Here is an 18,118-nt window from a genome sequence, read left to right on the forward strand (position 1 = left end):
ACATTCCGGCGCCTGTTCGGGTACACTGCGGGAGAATTCAGAGGGCGGGATTCGCTTGCCAACGCCAAAATCGCATTCGGCAATCGAGCGGAGAATCCCTTTTGGCGCCACAATCGGGTGCGGCACCTGCTTTCGGATGCTCCGCCCGCTCCAAAAAGGCATCATCAGTGAGTGCGCCGCACGCCGTTGGGATGGCCTCAGGACGTCACCTGAAGGCCCTCCCCAGATGCTCCACCCTCGATGGGCCAACTTCCCCACGGCGTGGATCACTTGTGGTCTGAGTTTTCATCAAACTCACATGGCAGCTGCGGAGTGTGATGAGTGGAAAGCAAGAGGTCCATGGTCGTACCATCTGCAACCTGCACTAGACCATAAGACATAGAAACAGAATTAGGCTACTCGGCCCATCGAGTCTGTTCCACCATTTAACTATGACTAATATTTTTCTCATCCCCATTCTCCTGCCTTCGCCCCATAATCCCTGATCCCCTGATTAATCAAGAACTTATCTATCTCTGTTTTAAAGACACTCAGTGATTTGGCCACCACAGCCTTCTGCGGCAAAGAGTTCCACAGATTCATCACCCTCTGGCTGGAGAAATTTCTCCTCATCTCAGTTTTAAAGGATCGTCCCTTTAGTCTGAGATTGTGTCGTCTGGTTCTAGTTTTTCCTACAAGTGGAAACATCCTCTCCACATCCACTATATCCAGGCCTCGTAGTATCCTGTAAGTTTCAATAAGATCTCACCTAATCCTTCTAAATCCCAACAAGTACAGACCCAGAGTCCTCAACCATTCCTCATACAACAAGTTGTTCATTCCAGGGATCATTCTTGTGAACCTCCTCTGGACCCTTTCCAAGGCCAGCACATCTTTCCTTAGATACGAGGCACAGTACTCTAAATGGGGTCTGACCAGGACCTTATACAGCCTCAGAAGTACATCCCTGGTCTTGTATTCTCGTCCTCTTGACATGATTGCTAACACTGCCGACTGAACCTGCACGTTAACCTTAAGAGAATCATGAACAAGGGCTCCCAAGTCCCTTTGTGCTTCTGATTTCCTAAGCATTTCCCCATTTAGAAAATAGTCAATGACTAATATTCCTCCTTCCTAAGTGCATAACCTCACACTTTTCCAGATTTTATTTCATCTGCCACTTCATTGCCCTCTCTCCTCGCTTGTCCAAATCCTTCTGTAGCCACCTTGCTTTCCCAATACTATCTGTCCCTCTACAGATCTTTGTATCATCTGCAAACTTAGCAACCATGCCTTCAGTCCCTTCTTCCAGATCATTAATGTATATTGTGAAAAGTTGTGGTCCCAGCATAGACCCCTGAGGTACACCACTAGTCACCAGATGCCATCCTGAAAAAGACCCCATTATCCCCACTCTCTGCCTTCTGCCAGTCAGCCAATCCTCTATCCATGCCAGGATCTTACCCTTAACACCATGGGCTCTTAACTTATTTAACAATCTCTTATGCCACACCTTGTCAAAGGCCTTCTGGAAATCGAAATAAATCATGTCCACTGGTTCACCTTTGCCTAACCTCCTTGTTACCTCCTCAAAGAACTCTTAACAGATTTGTCAAACATTACCTCCCTTTGACAAAGCCGTGCTGATTCAGTCCTATTTTACCAAGCACTTCCAAGTACTCCGCAATCTCATCTTTAATAACGGACTCTAAAATCTTACCAATTACCGAAGTCAGGCTAACCGGTCTATAATTTCCCGTCTTCTGCCTCCCTCCCTTCTGAAACAGTAGTGTTACATTAGCCACTTTCCTGTCCTCTGGGACCCTTCCTCCCTCCAGTGATTTGTGAAAGATCACCACCAATGCCTCCACAATCTCCCCAGCTATCTAACTACCTGTCGAGCTCTTGGCCATAGAATCCCTACAGTGCAGACGGCGGCCCTTCGGCCCATCGAGTGTGCACCGACCCACTTACCAGCCCTATTCCTATAACCCTTTGACCTAACCTACACATCACTGGATACTAAGGGACAATTTAGCATGGTCAATCCACCTAACCTGCACATCTTTCGACTGTGGGAAGCAACCGAGCATCTGGAGAAAACCCACGCAGACAGGGGGAGAAAGTGCAAAATTCACTCAGACAGTCACCCGAGGCCGGAATTGAACCAGGCTCCCTGGGTTATATAGACACCCATCACCCTATATGTGTGTTTGTGGAACCCACCTCTTCACTCACCTGATGAAGGAGCTGCACTCCGAAAGCTAGTCATTCCAGATTTATTAATTGAATTTAAATTCCATTTGCTGATAAAGTAGGATTTGAACCTATGATTCCCAGAGTATTAGCCTGGCTACTAGTCCAGTGCCTTTACGACCACACTCGGGACTAGGAACGGAAAAAATGAATGTGGGCACCTATGTGGTGATCTTTGATGGAAAGCATGTCTGTACGGATTGGGCAGTGCTGGGCCATGGTGTTAAATGGCCTTTTGACAGTATTTTCCAGGTTCACTCCAGAATTGCCACTTTGGTAAGGCCACTGTAGGGATAGCAACATATCATAAAGGGAGGTATAAAAGAGTGACTATAAATTAAAGCAAACAAAGGGGCTCTTAACTTCACTGATCAGCTTCATCGGGGCTGCAATTAGACTGACATTTATTGTCCCTCTAAATAACATCGATTTTTAACAAATTTCCTTTGAGATGACCAAAATGTAATATTGGATTTAAAAATGTATATATCATAGTTTTCAAGATAATAATCCAAATATTTCAAGAAGGTATACAATACTTTAGGTGATGATCTGGCAACCTGGTTGACTCTTAACTGCGAATAAAAATAAATTATTGACTGAGAGTAGTGCTGTGGTCTAATATTTACCTGAGATGCAGACAACAAAATAAATGGATTATCAAGCCATTACTCTGCGGTGTAATGTGAAAGAAACAGTAAGGTTCTTTTTAAAAAAAAACAAATTTAGAGAGCACAATTAATTTTTTCCAATTAAGGGGCAATTTAACGTGGCCAATCCACCTACACTGCACATCTTTTGGTTTGTGGGGGCGAAACCCACGCTGACACGGGGAGAAGGTGCAAACTCCACACGGACAGTGACCCAGAGCCGGGATCGAACCTGGGACCTCATTGCCGTGAGGCAGCAGCACTAACCACTGTGCCACCGTGCTGCCTTAACAGTAAGGTTCTTGAAAGTTAAAGTCAAACGTTTGACTGAATTGCAATAAAAAAATTGAAACCTTTATTGTCTACTTGTTGGTAACATGAAAATGCATTCTGAGTCCCAGAATGTGTAATGTAGTCATTTTTGAGGACAGAAAGGGCACAAAAATCAAAGTTGAGAGATTGCGTAATCAAATGAGGGTCAGTGAATATGAAGGTGATTTGTGAAGGTTGAATCTGCAGTGGTGAACCAGGGAAAATTTCAAAATAAAATCTAAATGCGCATTCCATTTGCAGAAGTTAAACTTCAAACTTAGACTTGTTATGATTAGATAAGTACCTAGGATACTGAGTATCGGCTCCATTGAAGCACTTAAAATTGACCGATTTCTAAGTTTTCAATGAACAGTGCCTCAGACCAACCAAGTCAAAGAGGAAGTAAAAGTAGTCTAAAGGAGTATTGTGCATTCACCAGACTGTACCTTTGATAGATTGAACTGACTATATTTGCTTCTGCTGTATTTTGTAACTTAGTTCTCATGTGCTGATGTGCATCTTTTTGTATTTTCCTTCCAATGAAACAGCAAATAACAATCTTTCCAAAAGCAGGTTAAAATTTAGATTTTCCTTTAAGACTATGCAAGAGAATCTATGGAATAAAACTTATCATGGTTGTGAGGAAAAGTGGTAAGCTTCAACTCTTTTCTCCCTGATATTAATGAATATTCACTATGTACTTAGTATACTCACTATATACTTAGTATATTAGTTTAAATGGTTTCAGAAAATGTTAATGATGGATGTAGTAGACATTAATCAATTACTTAAAAGTATTCTCGACAGACTTTGCTGCAGATGTAAAAGTGGATGATAAATCTTCAATGCCGGATCCTCATTAACTAATACACCGTGAAGATTGAATTGGGTGAATTAGTTGTGTGCAGATTGGTGTCTTGCCGAGGCACAAAAAATGGTTTCCTGCTCTATGCAGTCTGTATAATACCTGCTGCAAACATGTTTTGCTCTGGCCTGGCGATTCATATTCCTACAGCAGTTCATGAAATTGCTTGTCAGATTGTCAGGTGAGCTTTGGTAATCATACATAAATACTAGACCCGACAGACTAGGAAGCCTGTTTATATCTCTTGATTCTTGCCATCTATGTTTATCAAGGTCAATTTCTCTGTAGAGGATATTAATGTTTAAAAATACCAAATTTGACCAACAATAATTTTACTGACTCTTAATTTCCTATTGAAATACTGAATCCAGAAAATCGGACATCACACCAAATGGTATTGGAACCACTTCTTAAATCACAATGAACTGTAACCAACAGTGGGATGGCTCCTTTTTGCCTGGTGATACTTTGGCATATTTACAGGAACAGCTACACTTTTACTTGGAAACAGTAATGACAGATGAAAGGAGAGCAGTGTTCAAACCTGGACAGACACATGCTTGGCTTAACTCTTATAAACTGATCTGCTTAAGGACTCTTAGACCATGAATTTTCTTGCACCCATAACTTGGGTATAATAGTCATTTTAGTTCCATAATATCTGGGAATAGAGCAGAAGAATGTGGATTGAGGTCAATCGCTGGTCTTTCTAGCAGTTCCTTACTCCTTCTCCAGATCCAGGGAGCATTCGTTTAAGCAGTTTGTGTGTCCTAAGAAGAGTCCTCAGAAACAGCGATTCTCTGCATCCACTTCCAGTTGTCTCATGGAGCAACGGTAAGTCATTTTCTGTTGTCCCACTCAATCAATTAGCAAAGTTGATCCCATTCCTAGCAAGCCAGTTTGTCCAAGCCCGACTCCCAGTGTTAGTGACCCATTGGTAATATCCTTTCCAGATGCTTTATTATCAATCCTGGGAAATTATTTACGCTGAGTATTTAAGAGATCAATTTGTCTTGCTTTGCATGAGGAAGGTCTTGCGAATCCTATCCACTGTTCAGTCTTTCTGATCTGATACAAGCTTCAGGTTGCTTTTCTCTTTCTCCTGCCACAGATTGCCAATGGGCAACTTTGAATACAAACAGCGTCCAGTCTCCTGGATTCTGCAACATATTCTGCATCAGATTTATCAAGAGTTGGGGCCGGTGGCTACTATTTGATCAGAAAAATTCTGGTCAAAATGTATGAAATAACTTCAGCTAACAAACCTATATACCCTACAATGAATGTTTCTTACTTTTCTGGATATTGTTATTCCAGTGGTGTTTTCACTCTCCGTGTACCCCAGCAAATTACCTGCTGCATTGTGTTGACCCGCTCAACTCTTCTGATTTATATGGTGACCAATTCTCTGTTTGCAGCAGATTTATTGAAGGCTCTCTATATTTCAAAGTACTTTTCTGCACTAGATGTTTGATACAGAGCCACTGCCTTCCCCCTCTTAGTTTGATGTCCTCATGTTCTTTCGTCCCATTCTCTTTCTCACTTGTTCTTTGCACTCAGTTTTCCACCAATCAGGATTCACTCCTGGTTTTTCTTTGACTTGCGAATTCGGAGAAAGCTGGTGCCCATTACCGTGCTTTTTACTGCCACCAGGTGGGCCTCACAAACTTTGTTAAACCAATTGAAGCTTCAACTCAGTATGGTAATCTTTATAAGAATTGGAATTTGATCCTCTGTAATTCATATTCATTCTCCTGAAAGTCATCCCTTTACACCTGTTTGCACCTGAGAATCCATGGCATTCTGGATACTTGCCTTCCATCGTTATACACATAATTGGAAAGGAAACAAAACAAAAAAAGATATGAAAGACATGAAAGCAAATTTTTGAATGAATTTTTTTATTAGAATATTGGGGAAAAAGTTGAGGAACTAATCTTTCAACAGCTTGTGTGCAGTAAATTGGCATTTCATAATGAGAAGATTACATTGATTAGGCATGCTGGATAATGTATATCTGAAGATAGTACCAACGAAAGCTGATGCAATTTGGTCCAGGTAGAAAAAGACTACAAAGACGACCAGATTCAAGATGGTGATCCTGTGGTATGAATAAAAGATAGTAGGAGGAGCTGGTAGTTAGGACTTGTGGCATTAATAGGCAGCCGAGTTAATGATTATTGCTCACTAGATTTTTAAAGCAATAACATGCCACTCATAGCTCCACTATTCAAGATAATTTGTTTGATTCCTCTAAGTCTCCACATGTATGAACCATACTCTCTTTTCAACATATCAAAACAATCTCAGCTGGATATAGAAGCAATTTTATGTTCACTATTGACTTGGTTCTTCTCTACTGAATGGCCTCTAAGACACACATGCGCTTTTGTGAGAAAAAAATTATTATGGGCATGATCTAAACAAGTTGGAACAGAGTTGCACGATGAGCTCGTTTAGCCAGGTGTTTCCTGACAATCACGGTGCCGAGAAACACCATGCTATCTGTCGGAACTCTATTATAATTCAGGGCTTCCGAAGGGAACTCCTCGCCAAGGTTGAAGCTAGTCCCATTTCCTGCATTGAGGAGCTCTGTTCACAGGAACTCCCCAATGCAGGAAGAAATTGGGCGCCATTTTTAAATGGGATCTTAATCTCTCAACCCTCCCGATACAACTCCGGCCCTCCCCAAAGCCCCAACGCACCTATAAGTGGGTCCTTGGGTCCTCCCCCCACACCCCAGCTCATACAGATATGTATGAATTAAGAAGGGAGGGAGGCAAAAGATGGGAAATTATAGGCCGGTTAGCCTGACTTCGGTCATTGGTAAGATTTTAGAGTCCATTGTTAAAGATGGAATCGCGGAGTACTTGGAAGTGCATGATAAAATGGGACTGAGTCAGCATGGCTACGTCAAGGGGAGGCCATGTCTGACAAATCTGCAAGAGTTCTTTGAGGAAGTTAGACAAAGGAGAACAGTGGACATGATTTATTTAGATTTCCAGAAGGCCTTTGACAAGGTGCCGCATAGGAGACTGGTAAATAAGTTAAGAGCCCTTGGTGTTAAGGGTAAGATCCTGGCATGGACAGAGGATTGGCTGACTGGCAGAAGGCAGAGAGTGGGGATAAATTAGTCTTCTTCAGGATGGCAGCCGGTGACTAGTGGTGTGCCTCAGGGGTCTGTGCTGGGACCACAACTTTTCACAATAATGATCTGGAAGAAGGAACTAATGGCACGGTTGCTAAGTTTGCAGATGATACAAAGAACTGTAGAGGGACAGTTAGTATTGAAGAAGCAAGAGGGCTGCAGAAGGACTTGGACAGGCTAGGAGAGTGGGCAAAGAAGTGGCAGATGGAATACAATGTGGAAAAGTGTAAGGTTATGCACTTTGGAAGGAGAATTGGAGGCATAGACTATTTTCTAAATGGGGAAATGCTTCGGAAGTTAGAAGCACAAAGGGATTCACTTCTGGTTAACGTACAGGTTCAGTTGGCAGTTAGGAAAGCAAATGCAATGTTAGCATTCATGTCGAGAGGGCTAGAATACAAGAGCGGGGATGTACTTTTTAAAAATAATCTCTATTGTCACACGTAGGCTGACATTAACTCTGCAATGATGTAACTGTGAAGTTACTTCTGAGGCTGTATAAGGCTCTGGTCAGACCCCATTTGGAGTAATGTGAGCTGTTTTGGGCCCCGTATTTAAGGAAGGATGTGCTGGCTTTGGAAAGGGTCCAGAGGAGGTTTGCAAGAATGATCCCTGGAATGAAGAGCTTGTTGTAAGAGGAACGGTTGAGGACTCTGGGTCTGTACTCGTTGGAGTTTAGAAGGATGAGGGGGGATCTAATTGAAACTTACAGGATACTGCGAGGCCTGGATAGAGTGGACGTGTAGTGGATTTTTCCACTTGTAGGAAAAGCTAGAAGCAGAGGACACAATCACAGACCAAAGGGACGATCCTTTAAAACAGAGAGATGAGGAGGAATTTCTTCAACTAGAGGGTGGTGAATCTATGGAACTCTGCCGCAGGAGGCTGTTGAGGCCAAATTACTGAGTGTCTTTAAGACAGAGATCGATATGTTTTTGATCAATAAGGGGATATGGGGTTTTGTGGGGAAAGCAGGAGAATGGGGATGAGAAAAGTATCAGCCATGATTGAATGGCGGAGCAGACTCAATGGGCCGAGTGGCCTAATTATGCTCCTATGTCTTATGGTCTTATAGTCTAACCCATTACTCCCACTGACCGTGGAGGCATCTGGCCGCATGGCTGAAGGTTATTGCTAATAGCCAAGTGGATTCCCGTGGGTAGGCATGTCATGTAGAATGTCGGAGTTATTGCCCCCGATCAGACCGTAATGCCTGGACACTTTCTGAACACTGCAAGAAGCAACACCACGAACGCAGCAGCCAACATCCGAAAACCCACGGGTTGGGCCCCAGCACCGGGGACATTTCCGCAACCAGAGGTTGGGTTTGTGCACTGGGGAGGGGACCAGTGCCCGGTCCTGGTAACGTTTTGTTTGGGTTTCTGGGGTACAGGGTCTGGGGTCTGGTGACCAGGGCCCCCGGCTGCGGCTGGGGGTGCATGGGCTGGGTATGTCGGATGGCAGGGGATGAGGTGGTTGGGGGGGAATGCAATGGGGTAATGGAGGGTCCCGGGGTGGAAGACACCACTGGTTGTTAGTTTCACACCTGCCCTAATTCCTTACAGACATTACAAAGGATGGATGATATCTTGGAACCCACGGAGATTGCCATTGTGGTGCTGCTGGCAGGCCAGGCGGCCAGACATCGGAGAAGGCAGCAGCAGCAGCGTCAATAGAGACTAGAGGCGGTAGCACATATGCAGGGCCCTGCTCCACCCCCTGAGTACCTGGCCGCCCATCGTGTCAGGGAAGGCCGGGCAGCATGGTGGCTCAGTGGGTTAGCCCTGCTGCCTCACGGCGCCGAGGTCCCAGGTTCGATCCCGGCTCTGGGTCACTGTCCATGTGGAGTTTGCACATTCTCCCCACGTTTGTGTGGGTTTTGCCACCACAGCCCAAAGATGCCGGGTAGGTGGATTGGCCTTGCTAGATTGCCCCTTAATTGGAAAGAATTAATTGGGTACTCTAAATTTTTAAAAGAAAAATGTCAGGGAAGGCCGGGAGTGGGAGGCTGGCAATGGCCGAAGGTGCACAGGCATCTCTGTTCTTGCGAACAGATGGCGGACAGATTATGTCGCAGAAGGCTCTGCCTCAACAAGTGAATGGTGCGGCACATGTACCATGTCCTCACAGGCTTGACACCAACTGGAGGAGGAGGATACCCACTACTGGTGGCCATAAATGTCAGCGCAGCCCTGAACCTTTATGCCTCAAGATCATTCCAGGGCTCAAACAGGGACATGTGTGTCATCTCATGGATGTCCTGTTTGCCCGGGCAGATAATTATATAAACATTGACATGGACCAGGCCAAACAATGTGCCTGGTCAGCAGGATTGTCTGCTGTCCCCGGGATGCCCCTGGTCCAGGGGGTAACAGATGGCAGGCGTGTTGACATGCATGCGCCGAGCTGTCTGGGAGTGCCCTCCATCAACAGGAAGATGTTCCACTCCCTGAACATCCAGCTCATGTGCAACCACCACATGAAGATCATGCACATGTGTGCATGCTTCCCAGGGAATGTGCACAACAGCTACATCTAGGGCAGCCAGACATTCCCGGCCTCTTTGAGAACTACCCCAGAATGGCTGGTTGGCTGTTGGGGGATAAGGGGTACCCGCTGTGGACTTGACTGATGATGCTAGTGCAGAGACCGGGGTCTGATGCAGAGACCTGATATAATGTGGCCCATGTGGCCACCCGTGCTGTCATTGAGCGGTGCATCGGACTGTTCAAAATGCGGTTTCGATGTCTCGACCACTCTGGTGGTTCACTGCAGTACATCCCCCAGAGGGTCGCCAGCTTTGCATAGGTTGTGGCCTCGCCTGCCATCCCCCTCCTCCCTTCTAAATCCCACTCCCCTCCCCCTCCCCATCTCCCATCCCTCTCCCTTCCCCCTCATGCCCCTCACTCTCCCTCTCCGCCTCCTTCCCCTCTCTCCCTCCCTCCTTCCTCCTTCCCCTTCCCCATTCCCCAATGCTCTTCCCTTCTCCTCCGCCTCCCCTTCCACTGCCCCTCCCTCTCCCTCCCCCTCCTTCCTTCCCCCTGTTCCACCATTCCAGGGTCTGTATCACAGCACTCCAGGGTGATGGGACTGTGTCTCCACAGTCAGCGGGTCATTATCGAGGACAGGGGGTTGGTGATAACCCTCGGAGAGCTGAGCGCGGGTGCTCCTCAATCTGTGCCATAGTCTGATTCCTGCCTGTCTACTGAGTGCTCGCTCACACCCATCGCCTGCATGTGGTGTGCCTAGGCAGTGGGGTTAGGCAGTGGAGGCATCCAGGACTCCCATACCTAGCGGGGCAGGGGATTGGTGGTCGGCTCGCATTGCGGAAAAAAGTGCAGAGGCATCAGACTTCTTCAGTGCAACGTTTTTTAATGCTGTACATATGTATCCCCAATTGCCCGCAGCACTTGATGGCACTGCTCACCATCCCCACCCCACCCAAGCTTTCCCCCACCTCATCACATCCTCCCCCCTTACCCCTAAACCGCCCCCCCCCCCCATGCCTTCTCAGTAATCCTCAGCCTTCTGTGCTCTCCCATTGTGCCTAGTTGTGTCCCATGGATGCACATCAGAGATGGAGGCAATCTTCTGCCTACCGCATCCCCTGGCCTTCGGTGCCCCTGGCAGGCATCCGCTGGGGGCCCTGGTGCCGGAGGTGCCCAAGCACTTGCTGGTGGCACACGCCCTGCTGTGCCACCCTATTCCAGGTACTGACTCCAAGGCTTGCTGTTGTCAGGGGGGTGGGTCTCGGGGGAGCTGCTGGTCACCAGCACCACTCTTTAGGGCCCTGGAGTTCATGTCAGGACAGAGGGGCAGCTGGATTGAGCCCCGGCTGCCCTTGCCCCCACACGGCTCTGCCAGCCGTGGCGGCTCCCCAATAAATGCACCATGGTGTTGATGCGCTTGGAAATGCTCCTCAGTGACTGAGACATGCTCTGGAGGGCCGTGGCTATGCCCTCCTGAGACTGGGACACCCCCATTGACCGGGGCATGCTCCAGAGGGTCCCGGCAATGCCCACCTGAGACTGGGATATGCTGCGCAGCCCATCATCAAGGATCACCTGGGACCGAAACATGTCTCCCAGCAATTGGGACATGCTGTCAAGGCACTCAGCCATGGCCGTCATTGACTGAGCCACACCTTGGACGCCACCACTCATTCTGCTGACATCGTGCACCAGGCTCTCCACTGTGCTCGCCACCCGAGCAGAGTTGGCCTCAGTGCCACGCATTGCTGCCACCATCTACTGTACCCACAGCCTTTGGGACTCCTCCAACCCACTATGGATCTGCTGGAGTGTTGCTGCCATCCCTCTCTTAATATCACGGCCACATCCTTTTGACTGCATCAGCTCCAGTTAACCTGGTCTTAAGGCTCAGCATCTGACTGGGACCCACCGGTCCTGATCTCCAGCAGACCTCCGACTGCTGTCTCACCTGGGGCTTCCTGCCTCCTGCATCGGTAACTGTGAGGTACTCACCAGAATGTGCCCCAGAAGCCTGTCCACGTTTGTCACCCACCGAGGTGTGTATCTTTGCTCTGGTTGAGGGTGGGGATGACAGCTGTGCTGTGAATATGGTGGTCTCTTCGGAGCTTCCCTCTGAGGTGTTCTATGAGGTGGGCGGGAGGGGTGCGAGGAACGACTACAGATGGGCCGACACCATCGGATGGAAATCTAGCAGGAGAATGAACATGTGGTCAGTGGGAGGGATGGGTCAGTGTGGCATTAACAACTCACGTGTGGCAAGTCATCTAGGTGGGGGCCAGTGGATCCTCACTTCTGTGCCATGCGCCAACCTGTACATCGGTGACAGATCATGGGCGAAATTCTCCGGAAACGGCGCGATGTCCTCCGACTGGCGCCCAAAACGGCGCCAATCAGACGGGCATCGCGCCGCCCCAAAGGTGCATCTTTGGGGGCCGAGCCCCAACATTGAGGGGCTAGGCCGACGCCGGAGGAATTTCCGCCCCGCCAGCTGGCGGAAACGGCCTTTGTTGCCCCGCCAGCTGGCGCGGAAATGACATCTCCGGGCGGCGCATGCGCGGGAGCGTCAGCGGCCGCTGACAGTTTCCCATGCATGCGCAGTGGAGGGAGTCTCTTCCACCTCCGCCATGGTGGAGACCGTGGCGGAGGCGGAAGGGAAAGAGTGCCCCCACGGCACAGGCCCGCCCGCGGATCGGTGGGCCCCGATCGCGGGCCAGGCCACCGTGGGGGCACCCCCCAGGGTCAGATCGCCCCACGCCCCCCCCAGGACCCCGGAGCATGCCCACGCCGCCTTGTCCCGCCGGTAAGGTAGGTGATTTAATTTACGCCGGCGGGACAGGCAATTTATCGGCGGGACTTCGGGATTCACGCCAGCCCCCGGCGATTCTCCGACCCGGCGGGGGGTCGGAGAATGTCGCCCCATGTCCTTGGTCCTCCCCACAACCTCCAGGCCCCATTCCTCTTAGGGGGTGAGGGCTCTGATGTCTGGCAGCCCGCCGCCTGTCTGGATCCTCTCCCGTCTGTTGTGGACCAACTTGTCCTGTGAGAACACTGAGGAGGCATCATAAGCAGCATGCATCGTTCACCGCGGTGGTGGCGGGTGTGGGTATAGGGACGCATGGGGGGAGGGGCAATGGGCCTGTGGGGGGGGGGGCATGGGCTGCACGGCTTAATATGGCTGGGCTGGGGCATGGAATAGTGATAGCAGGGGCAGTGCCAGGGGGTCGGTGCCAACTCACCCGTGTGGCCTGCTTGAGGTTGTTGATCATCTTACGGCACTGGGTGCCGGTCCTGCTGGTCACATTTCCCAAGCTGATGGCTACTGCTACTTCCTCCCAGGCTGCCCTATGATTGACCCTCCCAGACCCTTGGGGGAACAGGGCATCCCGTCTGATCTTGACCACATCCAGCAATCTGGCAAGGTCGGCATCCCCAAATCGTGGGGCTGATCGCCTCAGTAGCATGACTGCGAGCTGTGTGGAGTTTGCTCTGCAAGATCAGTTTAAGTGCTGCTCTCTCTTGTTAAATGGGGGTTGGCGAGCGTGGTCCCGGCGAATCAGCCGGTGGGGCAGTCATTTGCCTCCCTGTGGAGCCTCGTTAAGTGGACCAATTAATATTTGATACCGCTGACGGCCTTGGCGAATCAAGCATCGGGAAGCTCGCGGCAGTTCCTGCTACCTACCAAATTAAAAAATCTTTCCATTAAATCATGACCATTGATGCTGTGGTGATATACATCACTGTAAGTACACAAAGGGTTAATGTACATACACTACACCTAGCTAGACACTAGAGGGAACACCAGAGACATGACACACAGCATTCAACCAATAGGTCAGTAAGATAGGACACGGCCAATGGGCAGTCACGATACACACAGAGGTGACACTACCACAGGAGGGCATTACACCAACCCATATAAAAGGACACATCACACATGCTCAGTCTCTTTCCAGTGGAGACACTCAGTGAGTACAGACACAGGGTTCATTGAACATCACACCCACCACGTGGATTGTAGCAGACTGGTTAGTCAGTCTGAGTAGCTATAGAAGGATTAACAGTAGCGTTGAATCCAAGTAGGAGAATTGTTAATAGTTTAATAAACGTGTTAAAGCTATCTCCAAGTCTGAACCTTCCTTTGTCAGAGTGCACATCAAGGGAGCAGCTTATACTACGTCAAGAGCATAACAAAACATGGTACTCAGGAGTGATTGTTAAATCCATATAGCTCAACTCAACAAAACAGTGACAAACAGCAACTACAGCCAGGAAAGATGATGTTCGGGATTCCGGTTCCACAGCAGCTCAGGTACCAAGGCATTCTCAGTGAAAACTGGCGTTGGTTCAGGTAGACATTCGAGATCTACCTGGTAGTGTCCGACTTAGATGGCGTGGCGGATGCAGAGAAAATAAAGCTTCTACTTACCATCGCGGGTCCAGAAGCAGCTGAAATCTTCCAAACCTTCAAATACTCAAAGGGGCAAAACAAGAACGACTTCCAGGCAGTCCTGGACAAATTCCAAGAATTCTGCGAGGAACATACAAGAAGAAACGGTAAAAGAGGTGCCAATCCTGACCACGAGGCGAAGGTAAGTTGTCCAGTGCAGAAAACGGCAGTTTTGATTTGTGGCCATATTGGAAAAGGAGCCGCACATGCGCAGTTGCACGAAGAGCGCACAGAACGGGAAGGTCCGTTTGCGCATGCGTGAGAAGTCACGCATGCGCACTTGTGAAAAAGGCTCAAGTAAAGGAACCCATATAAAAGGACACATCACACACGCTCAGTCTCTTTCCAGTGGAGACTCTCAGTGAGTGCAGACACAGGGTTGATTGAACATCACACCCACCACGTGGATTGTAGTATACTGGTTAGTCAGTCTGAGTAGCTATAGATGGATTAACAGTAGAGTCGAATCCAAGTAGGAGAATTGTTAACAGTAATAAATGTGGTAAAGCTCTCTCCAAGTCTGAACCTTCCTTTGTCAGAGTGCACATCAAGGAAGCCGCTTATACTACGTCAAGAGCATAACAAAACAGATGCTTTAGCTGTACTTTATAAATGTGAGCAAGTCTCTTAATTAATCTGTAAAGTATACAATTGCAGCAGACTACCAGCAGAGAAAAATAGGTTTTAGGGATAAGGGAATGCCGGTGACTCTGTAATGCAGTAGAGTAAACAGAACCCAAAGTATAAAGAGAAGAAAGAACTTCCATGGCTTTAGGGCACCCCAAAACACTTTATAACTAATTAAGCACTTTTGAAGTGTAGATCTTGTTGCAATGAAAAAAATGCAACAACAATTTGCATACAGTAAAGACCTAAAAACAGAATAGGATAATGATCTGATTATCGGTATTAATGGTTTTGGTTGATGGATGAGCTTCACCTGGGACTTTTCATGATCTCAAGATGTCCCACAGTGCTTTACAGCCAATAAAATGGCAGGAAATAGAAGATTCCATTTGCACGCAGCAACCCCTCACAAGCAACAAGAGTGACTGGATAAATCAGCTTTATCAGATGTGATCTAAGGGATACATATCGGCTGGAACAACAGAGATTAGAGCTGCTCTTTGAATTAATGCCATGGGATCTTATACATCCAACTGAGAAAACAGACAGGGCCTTGGTGTAATGTCTTGGCCATAAATTGGCACCTCCAACAGTGCAATGAGTCCGCCTGGATTATATGTGCAAAAGGAGCCACAAAAACGAGGAACCACGATCGAGGATTTTGGGGCAGTCACAAAAACGATGTGACAGGAAATGAAAAAGAAGCTGCAATACGTCAAAGAGATCATAAAGGTAGATGTAAATATTTTTGTAAACTACTAGCTCACAATATATGCATGGTGCAAAATTGTAATTGCATAGAAAAACGGGGAGATAAAGAGATATTGACTGAGAAAAAAATAACAGGAGAACATAAAAATGGCAGAAGGAAAAATGATGGGATTATACAGGTTCCATCATGCATGTGATCATGAATTAAGAATGTATTCCAGAATGAATTTATCTGGCTCAAATCAGCTACCCTCAATCGCCCTAACTTTGAATAGTGTTTGTTGACAATTCAGCAGCCCAATGGATGAATATGCTTGTTTACTGATGATGCCCCATCTGCTCTCTTTGCAGAGTAAAGAGAACCCAGCTGCTTTCCAGCTGAATCTGAAGAGTACCACTTATAAGCATATCAAGTGTACCACCACTGCCATCATTCACTCCACACAACTTTCCTTTTTAAAGGCAAACCTTCCACATTTGGGGTGGTGACCTCTCCAAAAGGAAATCCTGCAATGGTGTATGAATATGCTATTATAGATCTGCAATTACATCAGAAAATATTGAAAATACAAGAGAAGAGATCCATTTCTGCTGTGACCCTTTGTTATAACTGAATATTAGCAAGCTTTGTTTGTAAGATTGAAAAACATTGCGTGAAGAAACAGCAGATGCTTCAGTCAGAGATGCAGCTCATTGATAGAATGGCCTGTTACTGAACTCATTAACTTCCCTTCCATGATCAGGTCATCTATATTTTCTTACCCCTCCCTTTTCACTTTGCTTATGCTACTGATGTATATTTCCATTTTTTTTTTAGCTTTCCAGCATCTTAAATATTAATTTTGCCTCTATTGTCAATCTGCTTGGGAGGGAAGGCTTAGAAGGCCTGTGGATATTATAGGAGAACGCAGAATGCATGGCACGATACAATTAATATAGTGTATGATTTTCATTCTTTGTAACAGGAGCATAAAATACAGTGTGAATTGCAAAGATGCATAATGAGTTATAAGATCGATTCACAGCAGTGCGATGGGCTACTACATTTTTGGATATGCTCCCTGTAGTGATATGCATCACAATATATACATGCATCACTGTATATACACAAGGGGTTAATGTAAATACACTACAACTAAGTAACCACGAGAGGGAGCACCAGAGATGTCATGATATGCAGACATGCAACCAATGGGCCATTAGAACAGGACACAACCAATGGGTAATCAGGACACCCAGAGGTGGCATTACCACAAGGGACCACTACACGACCCATATAAAAAGAACAAGGCACACAGGCTCTGCCTCTTCCACCGGTAGAAACCAAGAGAGCAGGACAGGTTTGATTGACAGCAACATCACACCCTAGCATATGGTCGAGAACAAGCTTGTATAATTAGCAGAGTAGACTGAGTTACTAGAGGCAGATTAGTAGAGTGTCAAACTCATTTAAGAGCATTGTTAAGCGTTCAATAAATACGTTAAACTTATCTCCGAGTCTGGAGCATCTTTCAGCAGAGCCTACATCAAGTAGCAGCTTATGTTACGCGAGGTAACATAACACAACACTCACTTGAGGTAATGGGGTAGAAATAGATAAACATTGTGCCGAAAATATACATATATTGTACATATAAATTTAGTGGAACACTATCTAATCTGCTAGATGTCTTCATCCCATTTTTTAGGCAGAATTCAAACTGGGTGTCGATGAGCAGATCGTTGGCTACCCTCTCTTTCTTGTGTGAACTGGATATATCTGAACACATTTTCACATTTCTCGATCTTGATTATAGGTACATTTGAACATTTTGGTTGGACGAGGCAGCCTATTTTACCATACAGGTCTTCTGCACAATAGCTGCGGCGGCACAATAGCACAGTAGGCAGCACTATTGCTTCACAGCTCCAGGGTCCCAGGTTCGATTCCCGGCTTGGGTCACAGTTTGTGTGGAGTCTGCAGGTTCTTCCTGTATCTGTGCAGGTTTCCTTCGGGTGCTCCGGTTTCCTCCCACAAGTTATGAAAGACATGCTGTTAGGTGAATTGGACATTCTGAATTCTCTGTCTGTGTACCCGAACAGGCACCGGAATGTGGCAACTGGGGGCTTTTCACAATAACTTAATTGCAGTGTTAATGTAAGCCTGCTTGTGACAATAAAGATTATTATTATTATTATTTTGTTGGCAGCCTATGTGTCCAATACATTTAATTACCTGTTAATGTGGATTATATGGTTAATGGTAAAGTATTCACTTATGCTTATCAAATTGTTATGCAGCCACCCAAGTGCCTCAAATTCAACCCAGAAGACACTCAGTAGAGCAGTAAAATACAATAATGAAAGGCAATAAAACATTGTACAAACACAGTAATATCATAGAATCATAGAATCCCTACAGGCTAGAAGGAAGCCATTCGGCCGAACAAGTCTGAACCAACCCTCTGCCCATACCCTATGCCTGTAACCCCACCTAACCTATCTTCTGAGCGACTTCTGGTGTGGGTTGCGTAGCGTTTCCTGATGCTGGCAGAGTGGTCCACTGGAGAGACCGTTCTCGAGTTGCCGCCGCCATTTTGGAATGTCATTCTGGTCGTGAGTGCTGTGGTGAATGTATTACAGCAATCATTC

General features: G+C 46.9%; 1 protein-coding gene across 2 annotated transcripts in view; it reads left to right on the top strand.

Annotated features, from left to right (window-relative positions):
• Window positions 1-18,118, top strand: part of LOC140425038 (adenylate cyclase type 1-like) — a 547,118-nt gene that overhangs the window by 203,212 nt on the left and 325,788 nt on the right. Inside the window, exon 6 of one of the 2 annotated variants that reach the window (XM_072508827.1) lies at window positions 4,798-4,896. The exons of the other annotated variant lie outside the window; for it this stretch is intronic. Coding sequence (XP_072364928.1) covers window positions 4,798-4,896 — 99 coding nt within the window. The remainder of the gene's footprint in view (window positions 1-4,797; window positions 4,897-18,118) is intronic. 2 annotated transcript variants of the gene reach the window in all.

Source organism: Scyliorhinus torazame, chromosome 6 (assembly GCF_047496885.1).
Source record: "Scyliorhinus torazame isolate Kashiwa2021f chromosome 6, sScyTor2.1, whole genome shotgun sequence".
In the NCBI taxonomy this organism is placed as follows: domain Eukaryota; kingdom Metazoa; phylum Chordata; class Chondrichthyes; order Carcharhiniformes; family Scyliorhinidae; genus Scyliorhinus; species Scyliorhinus torazame.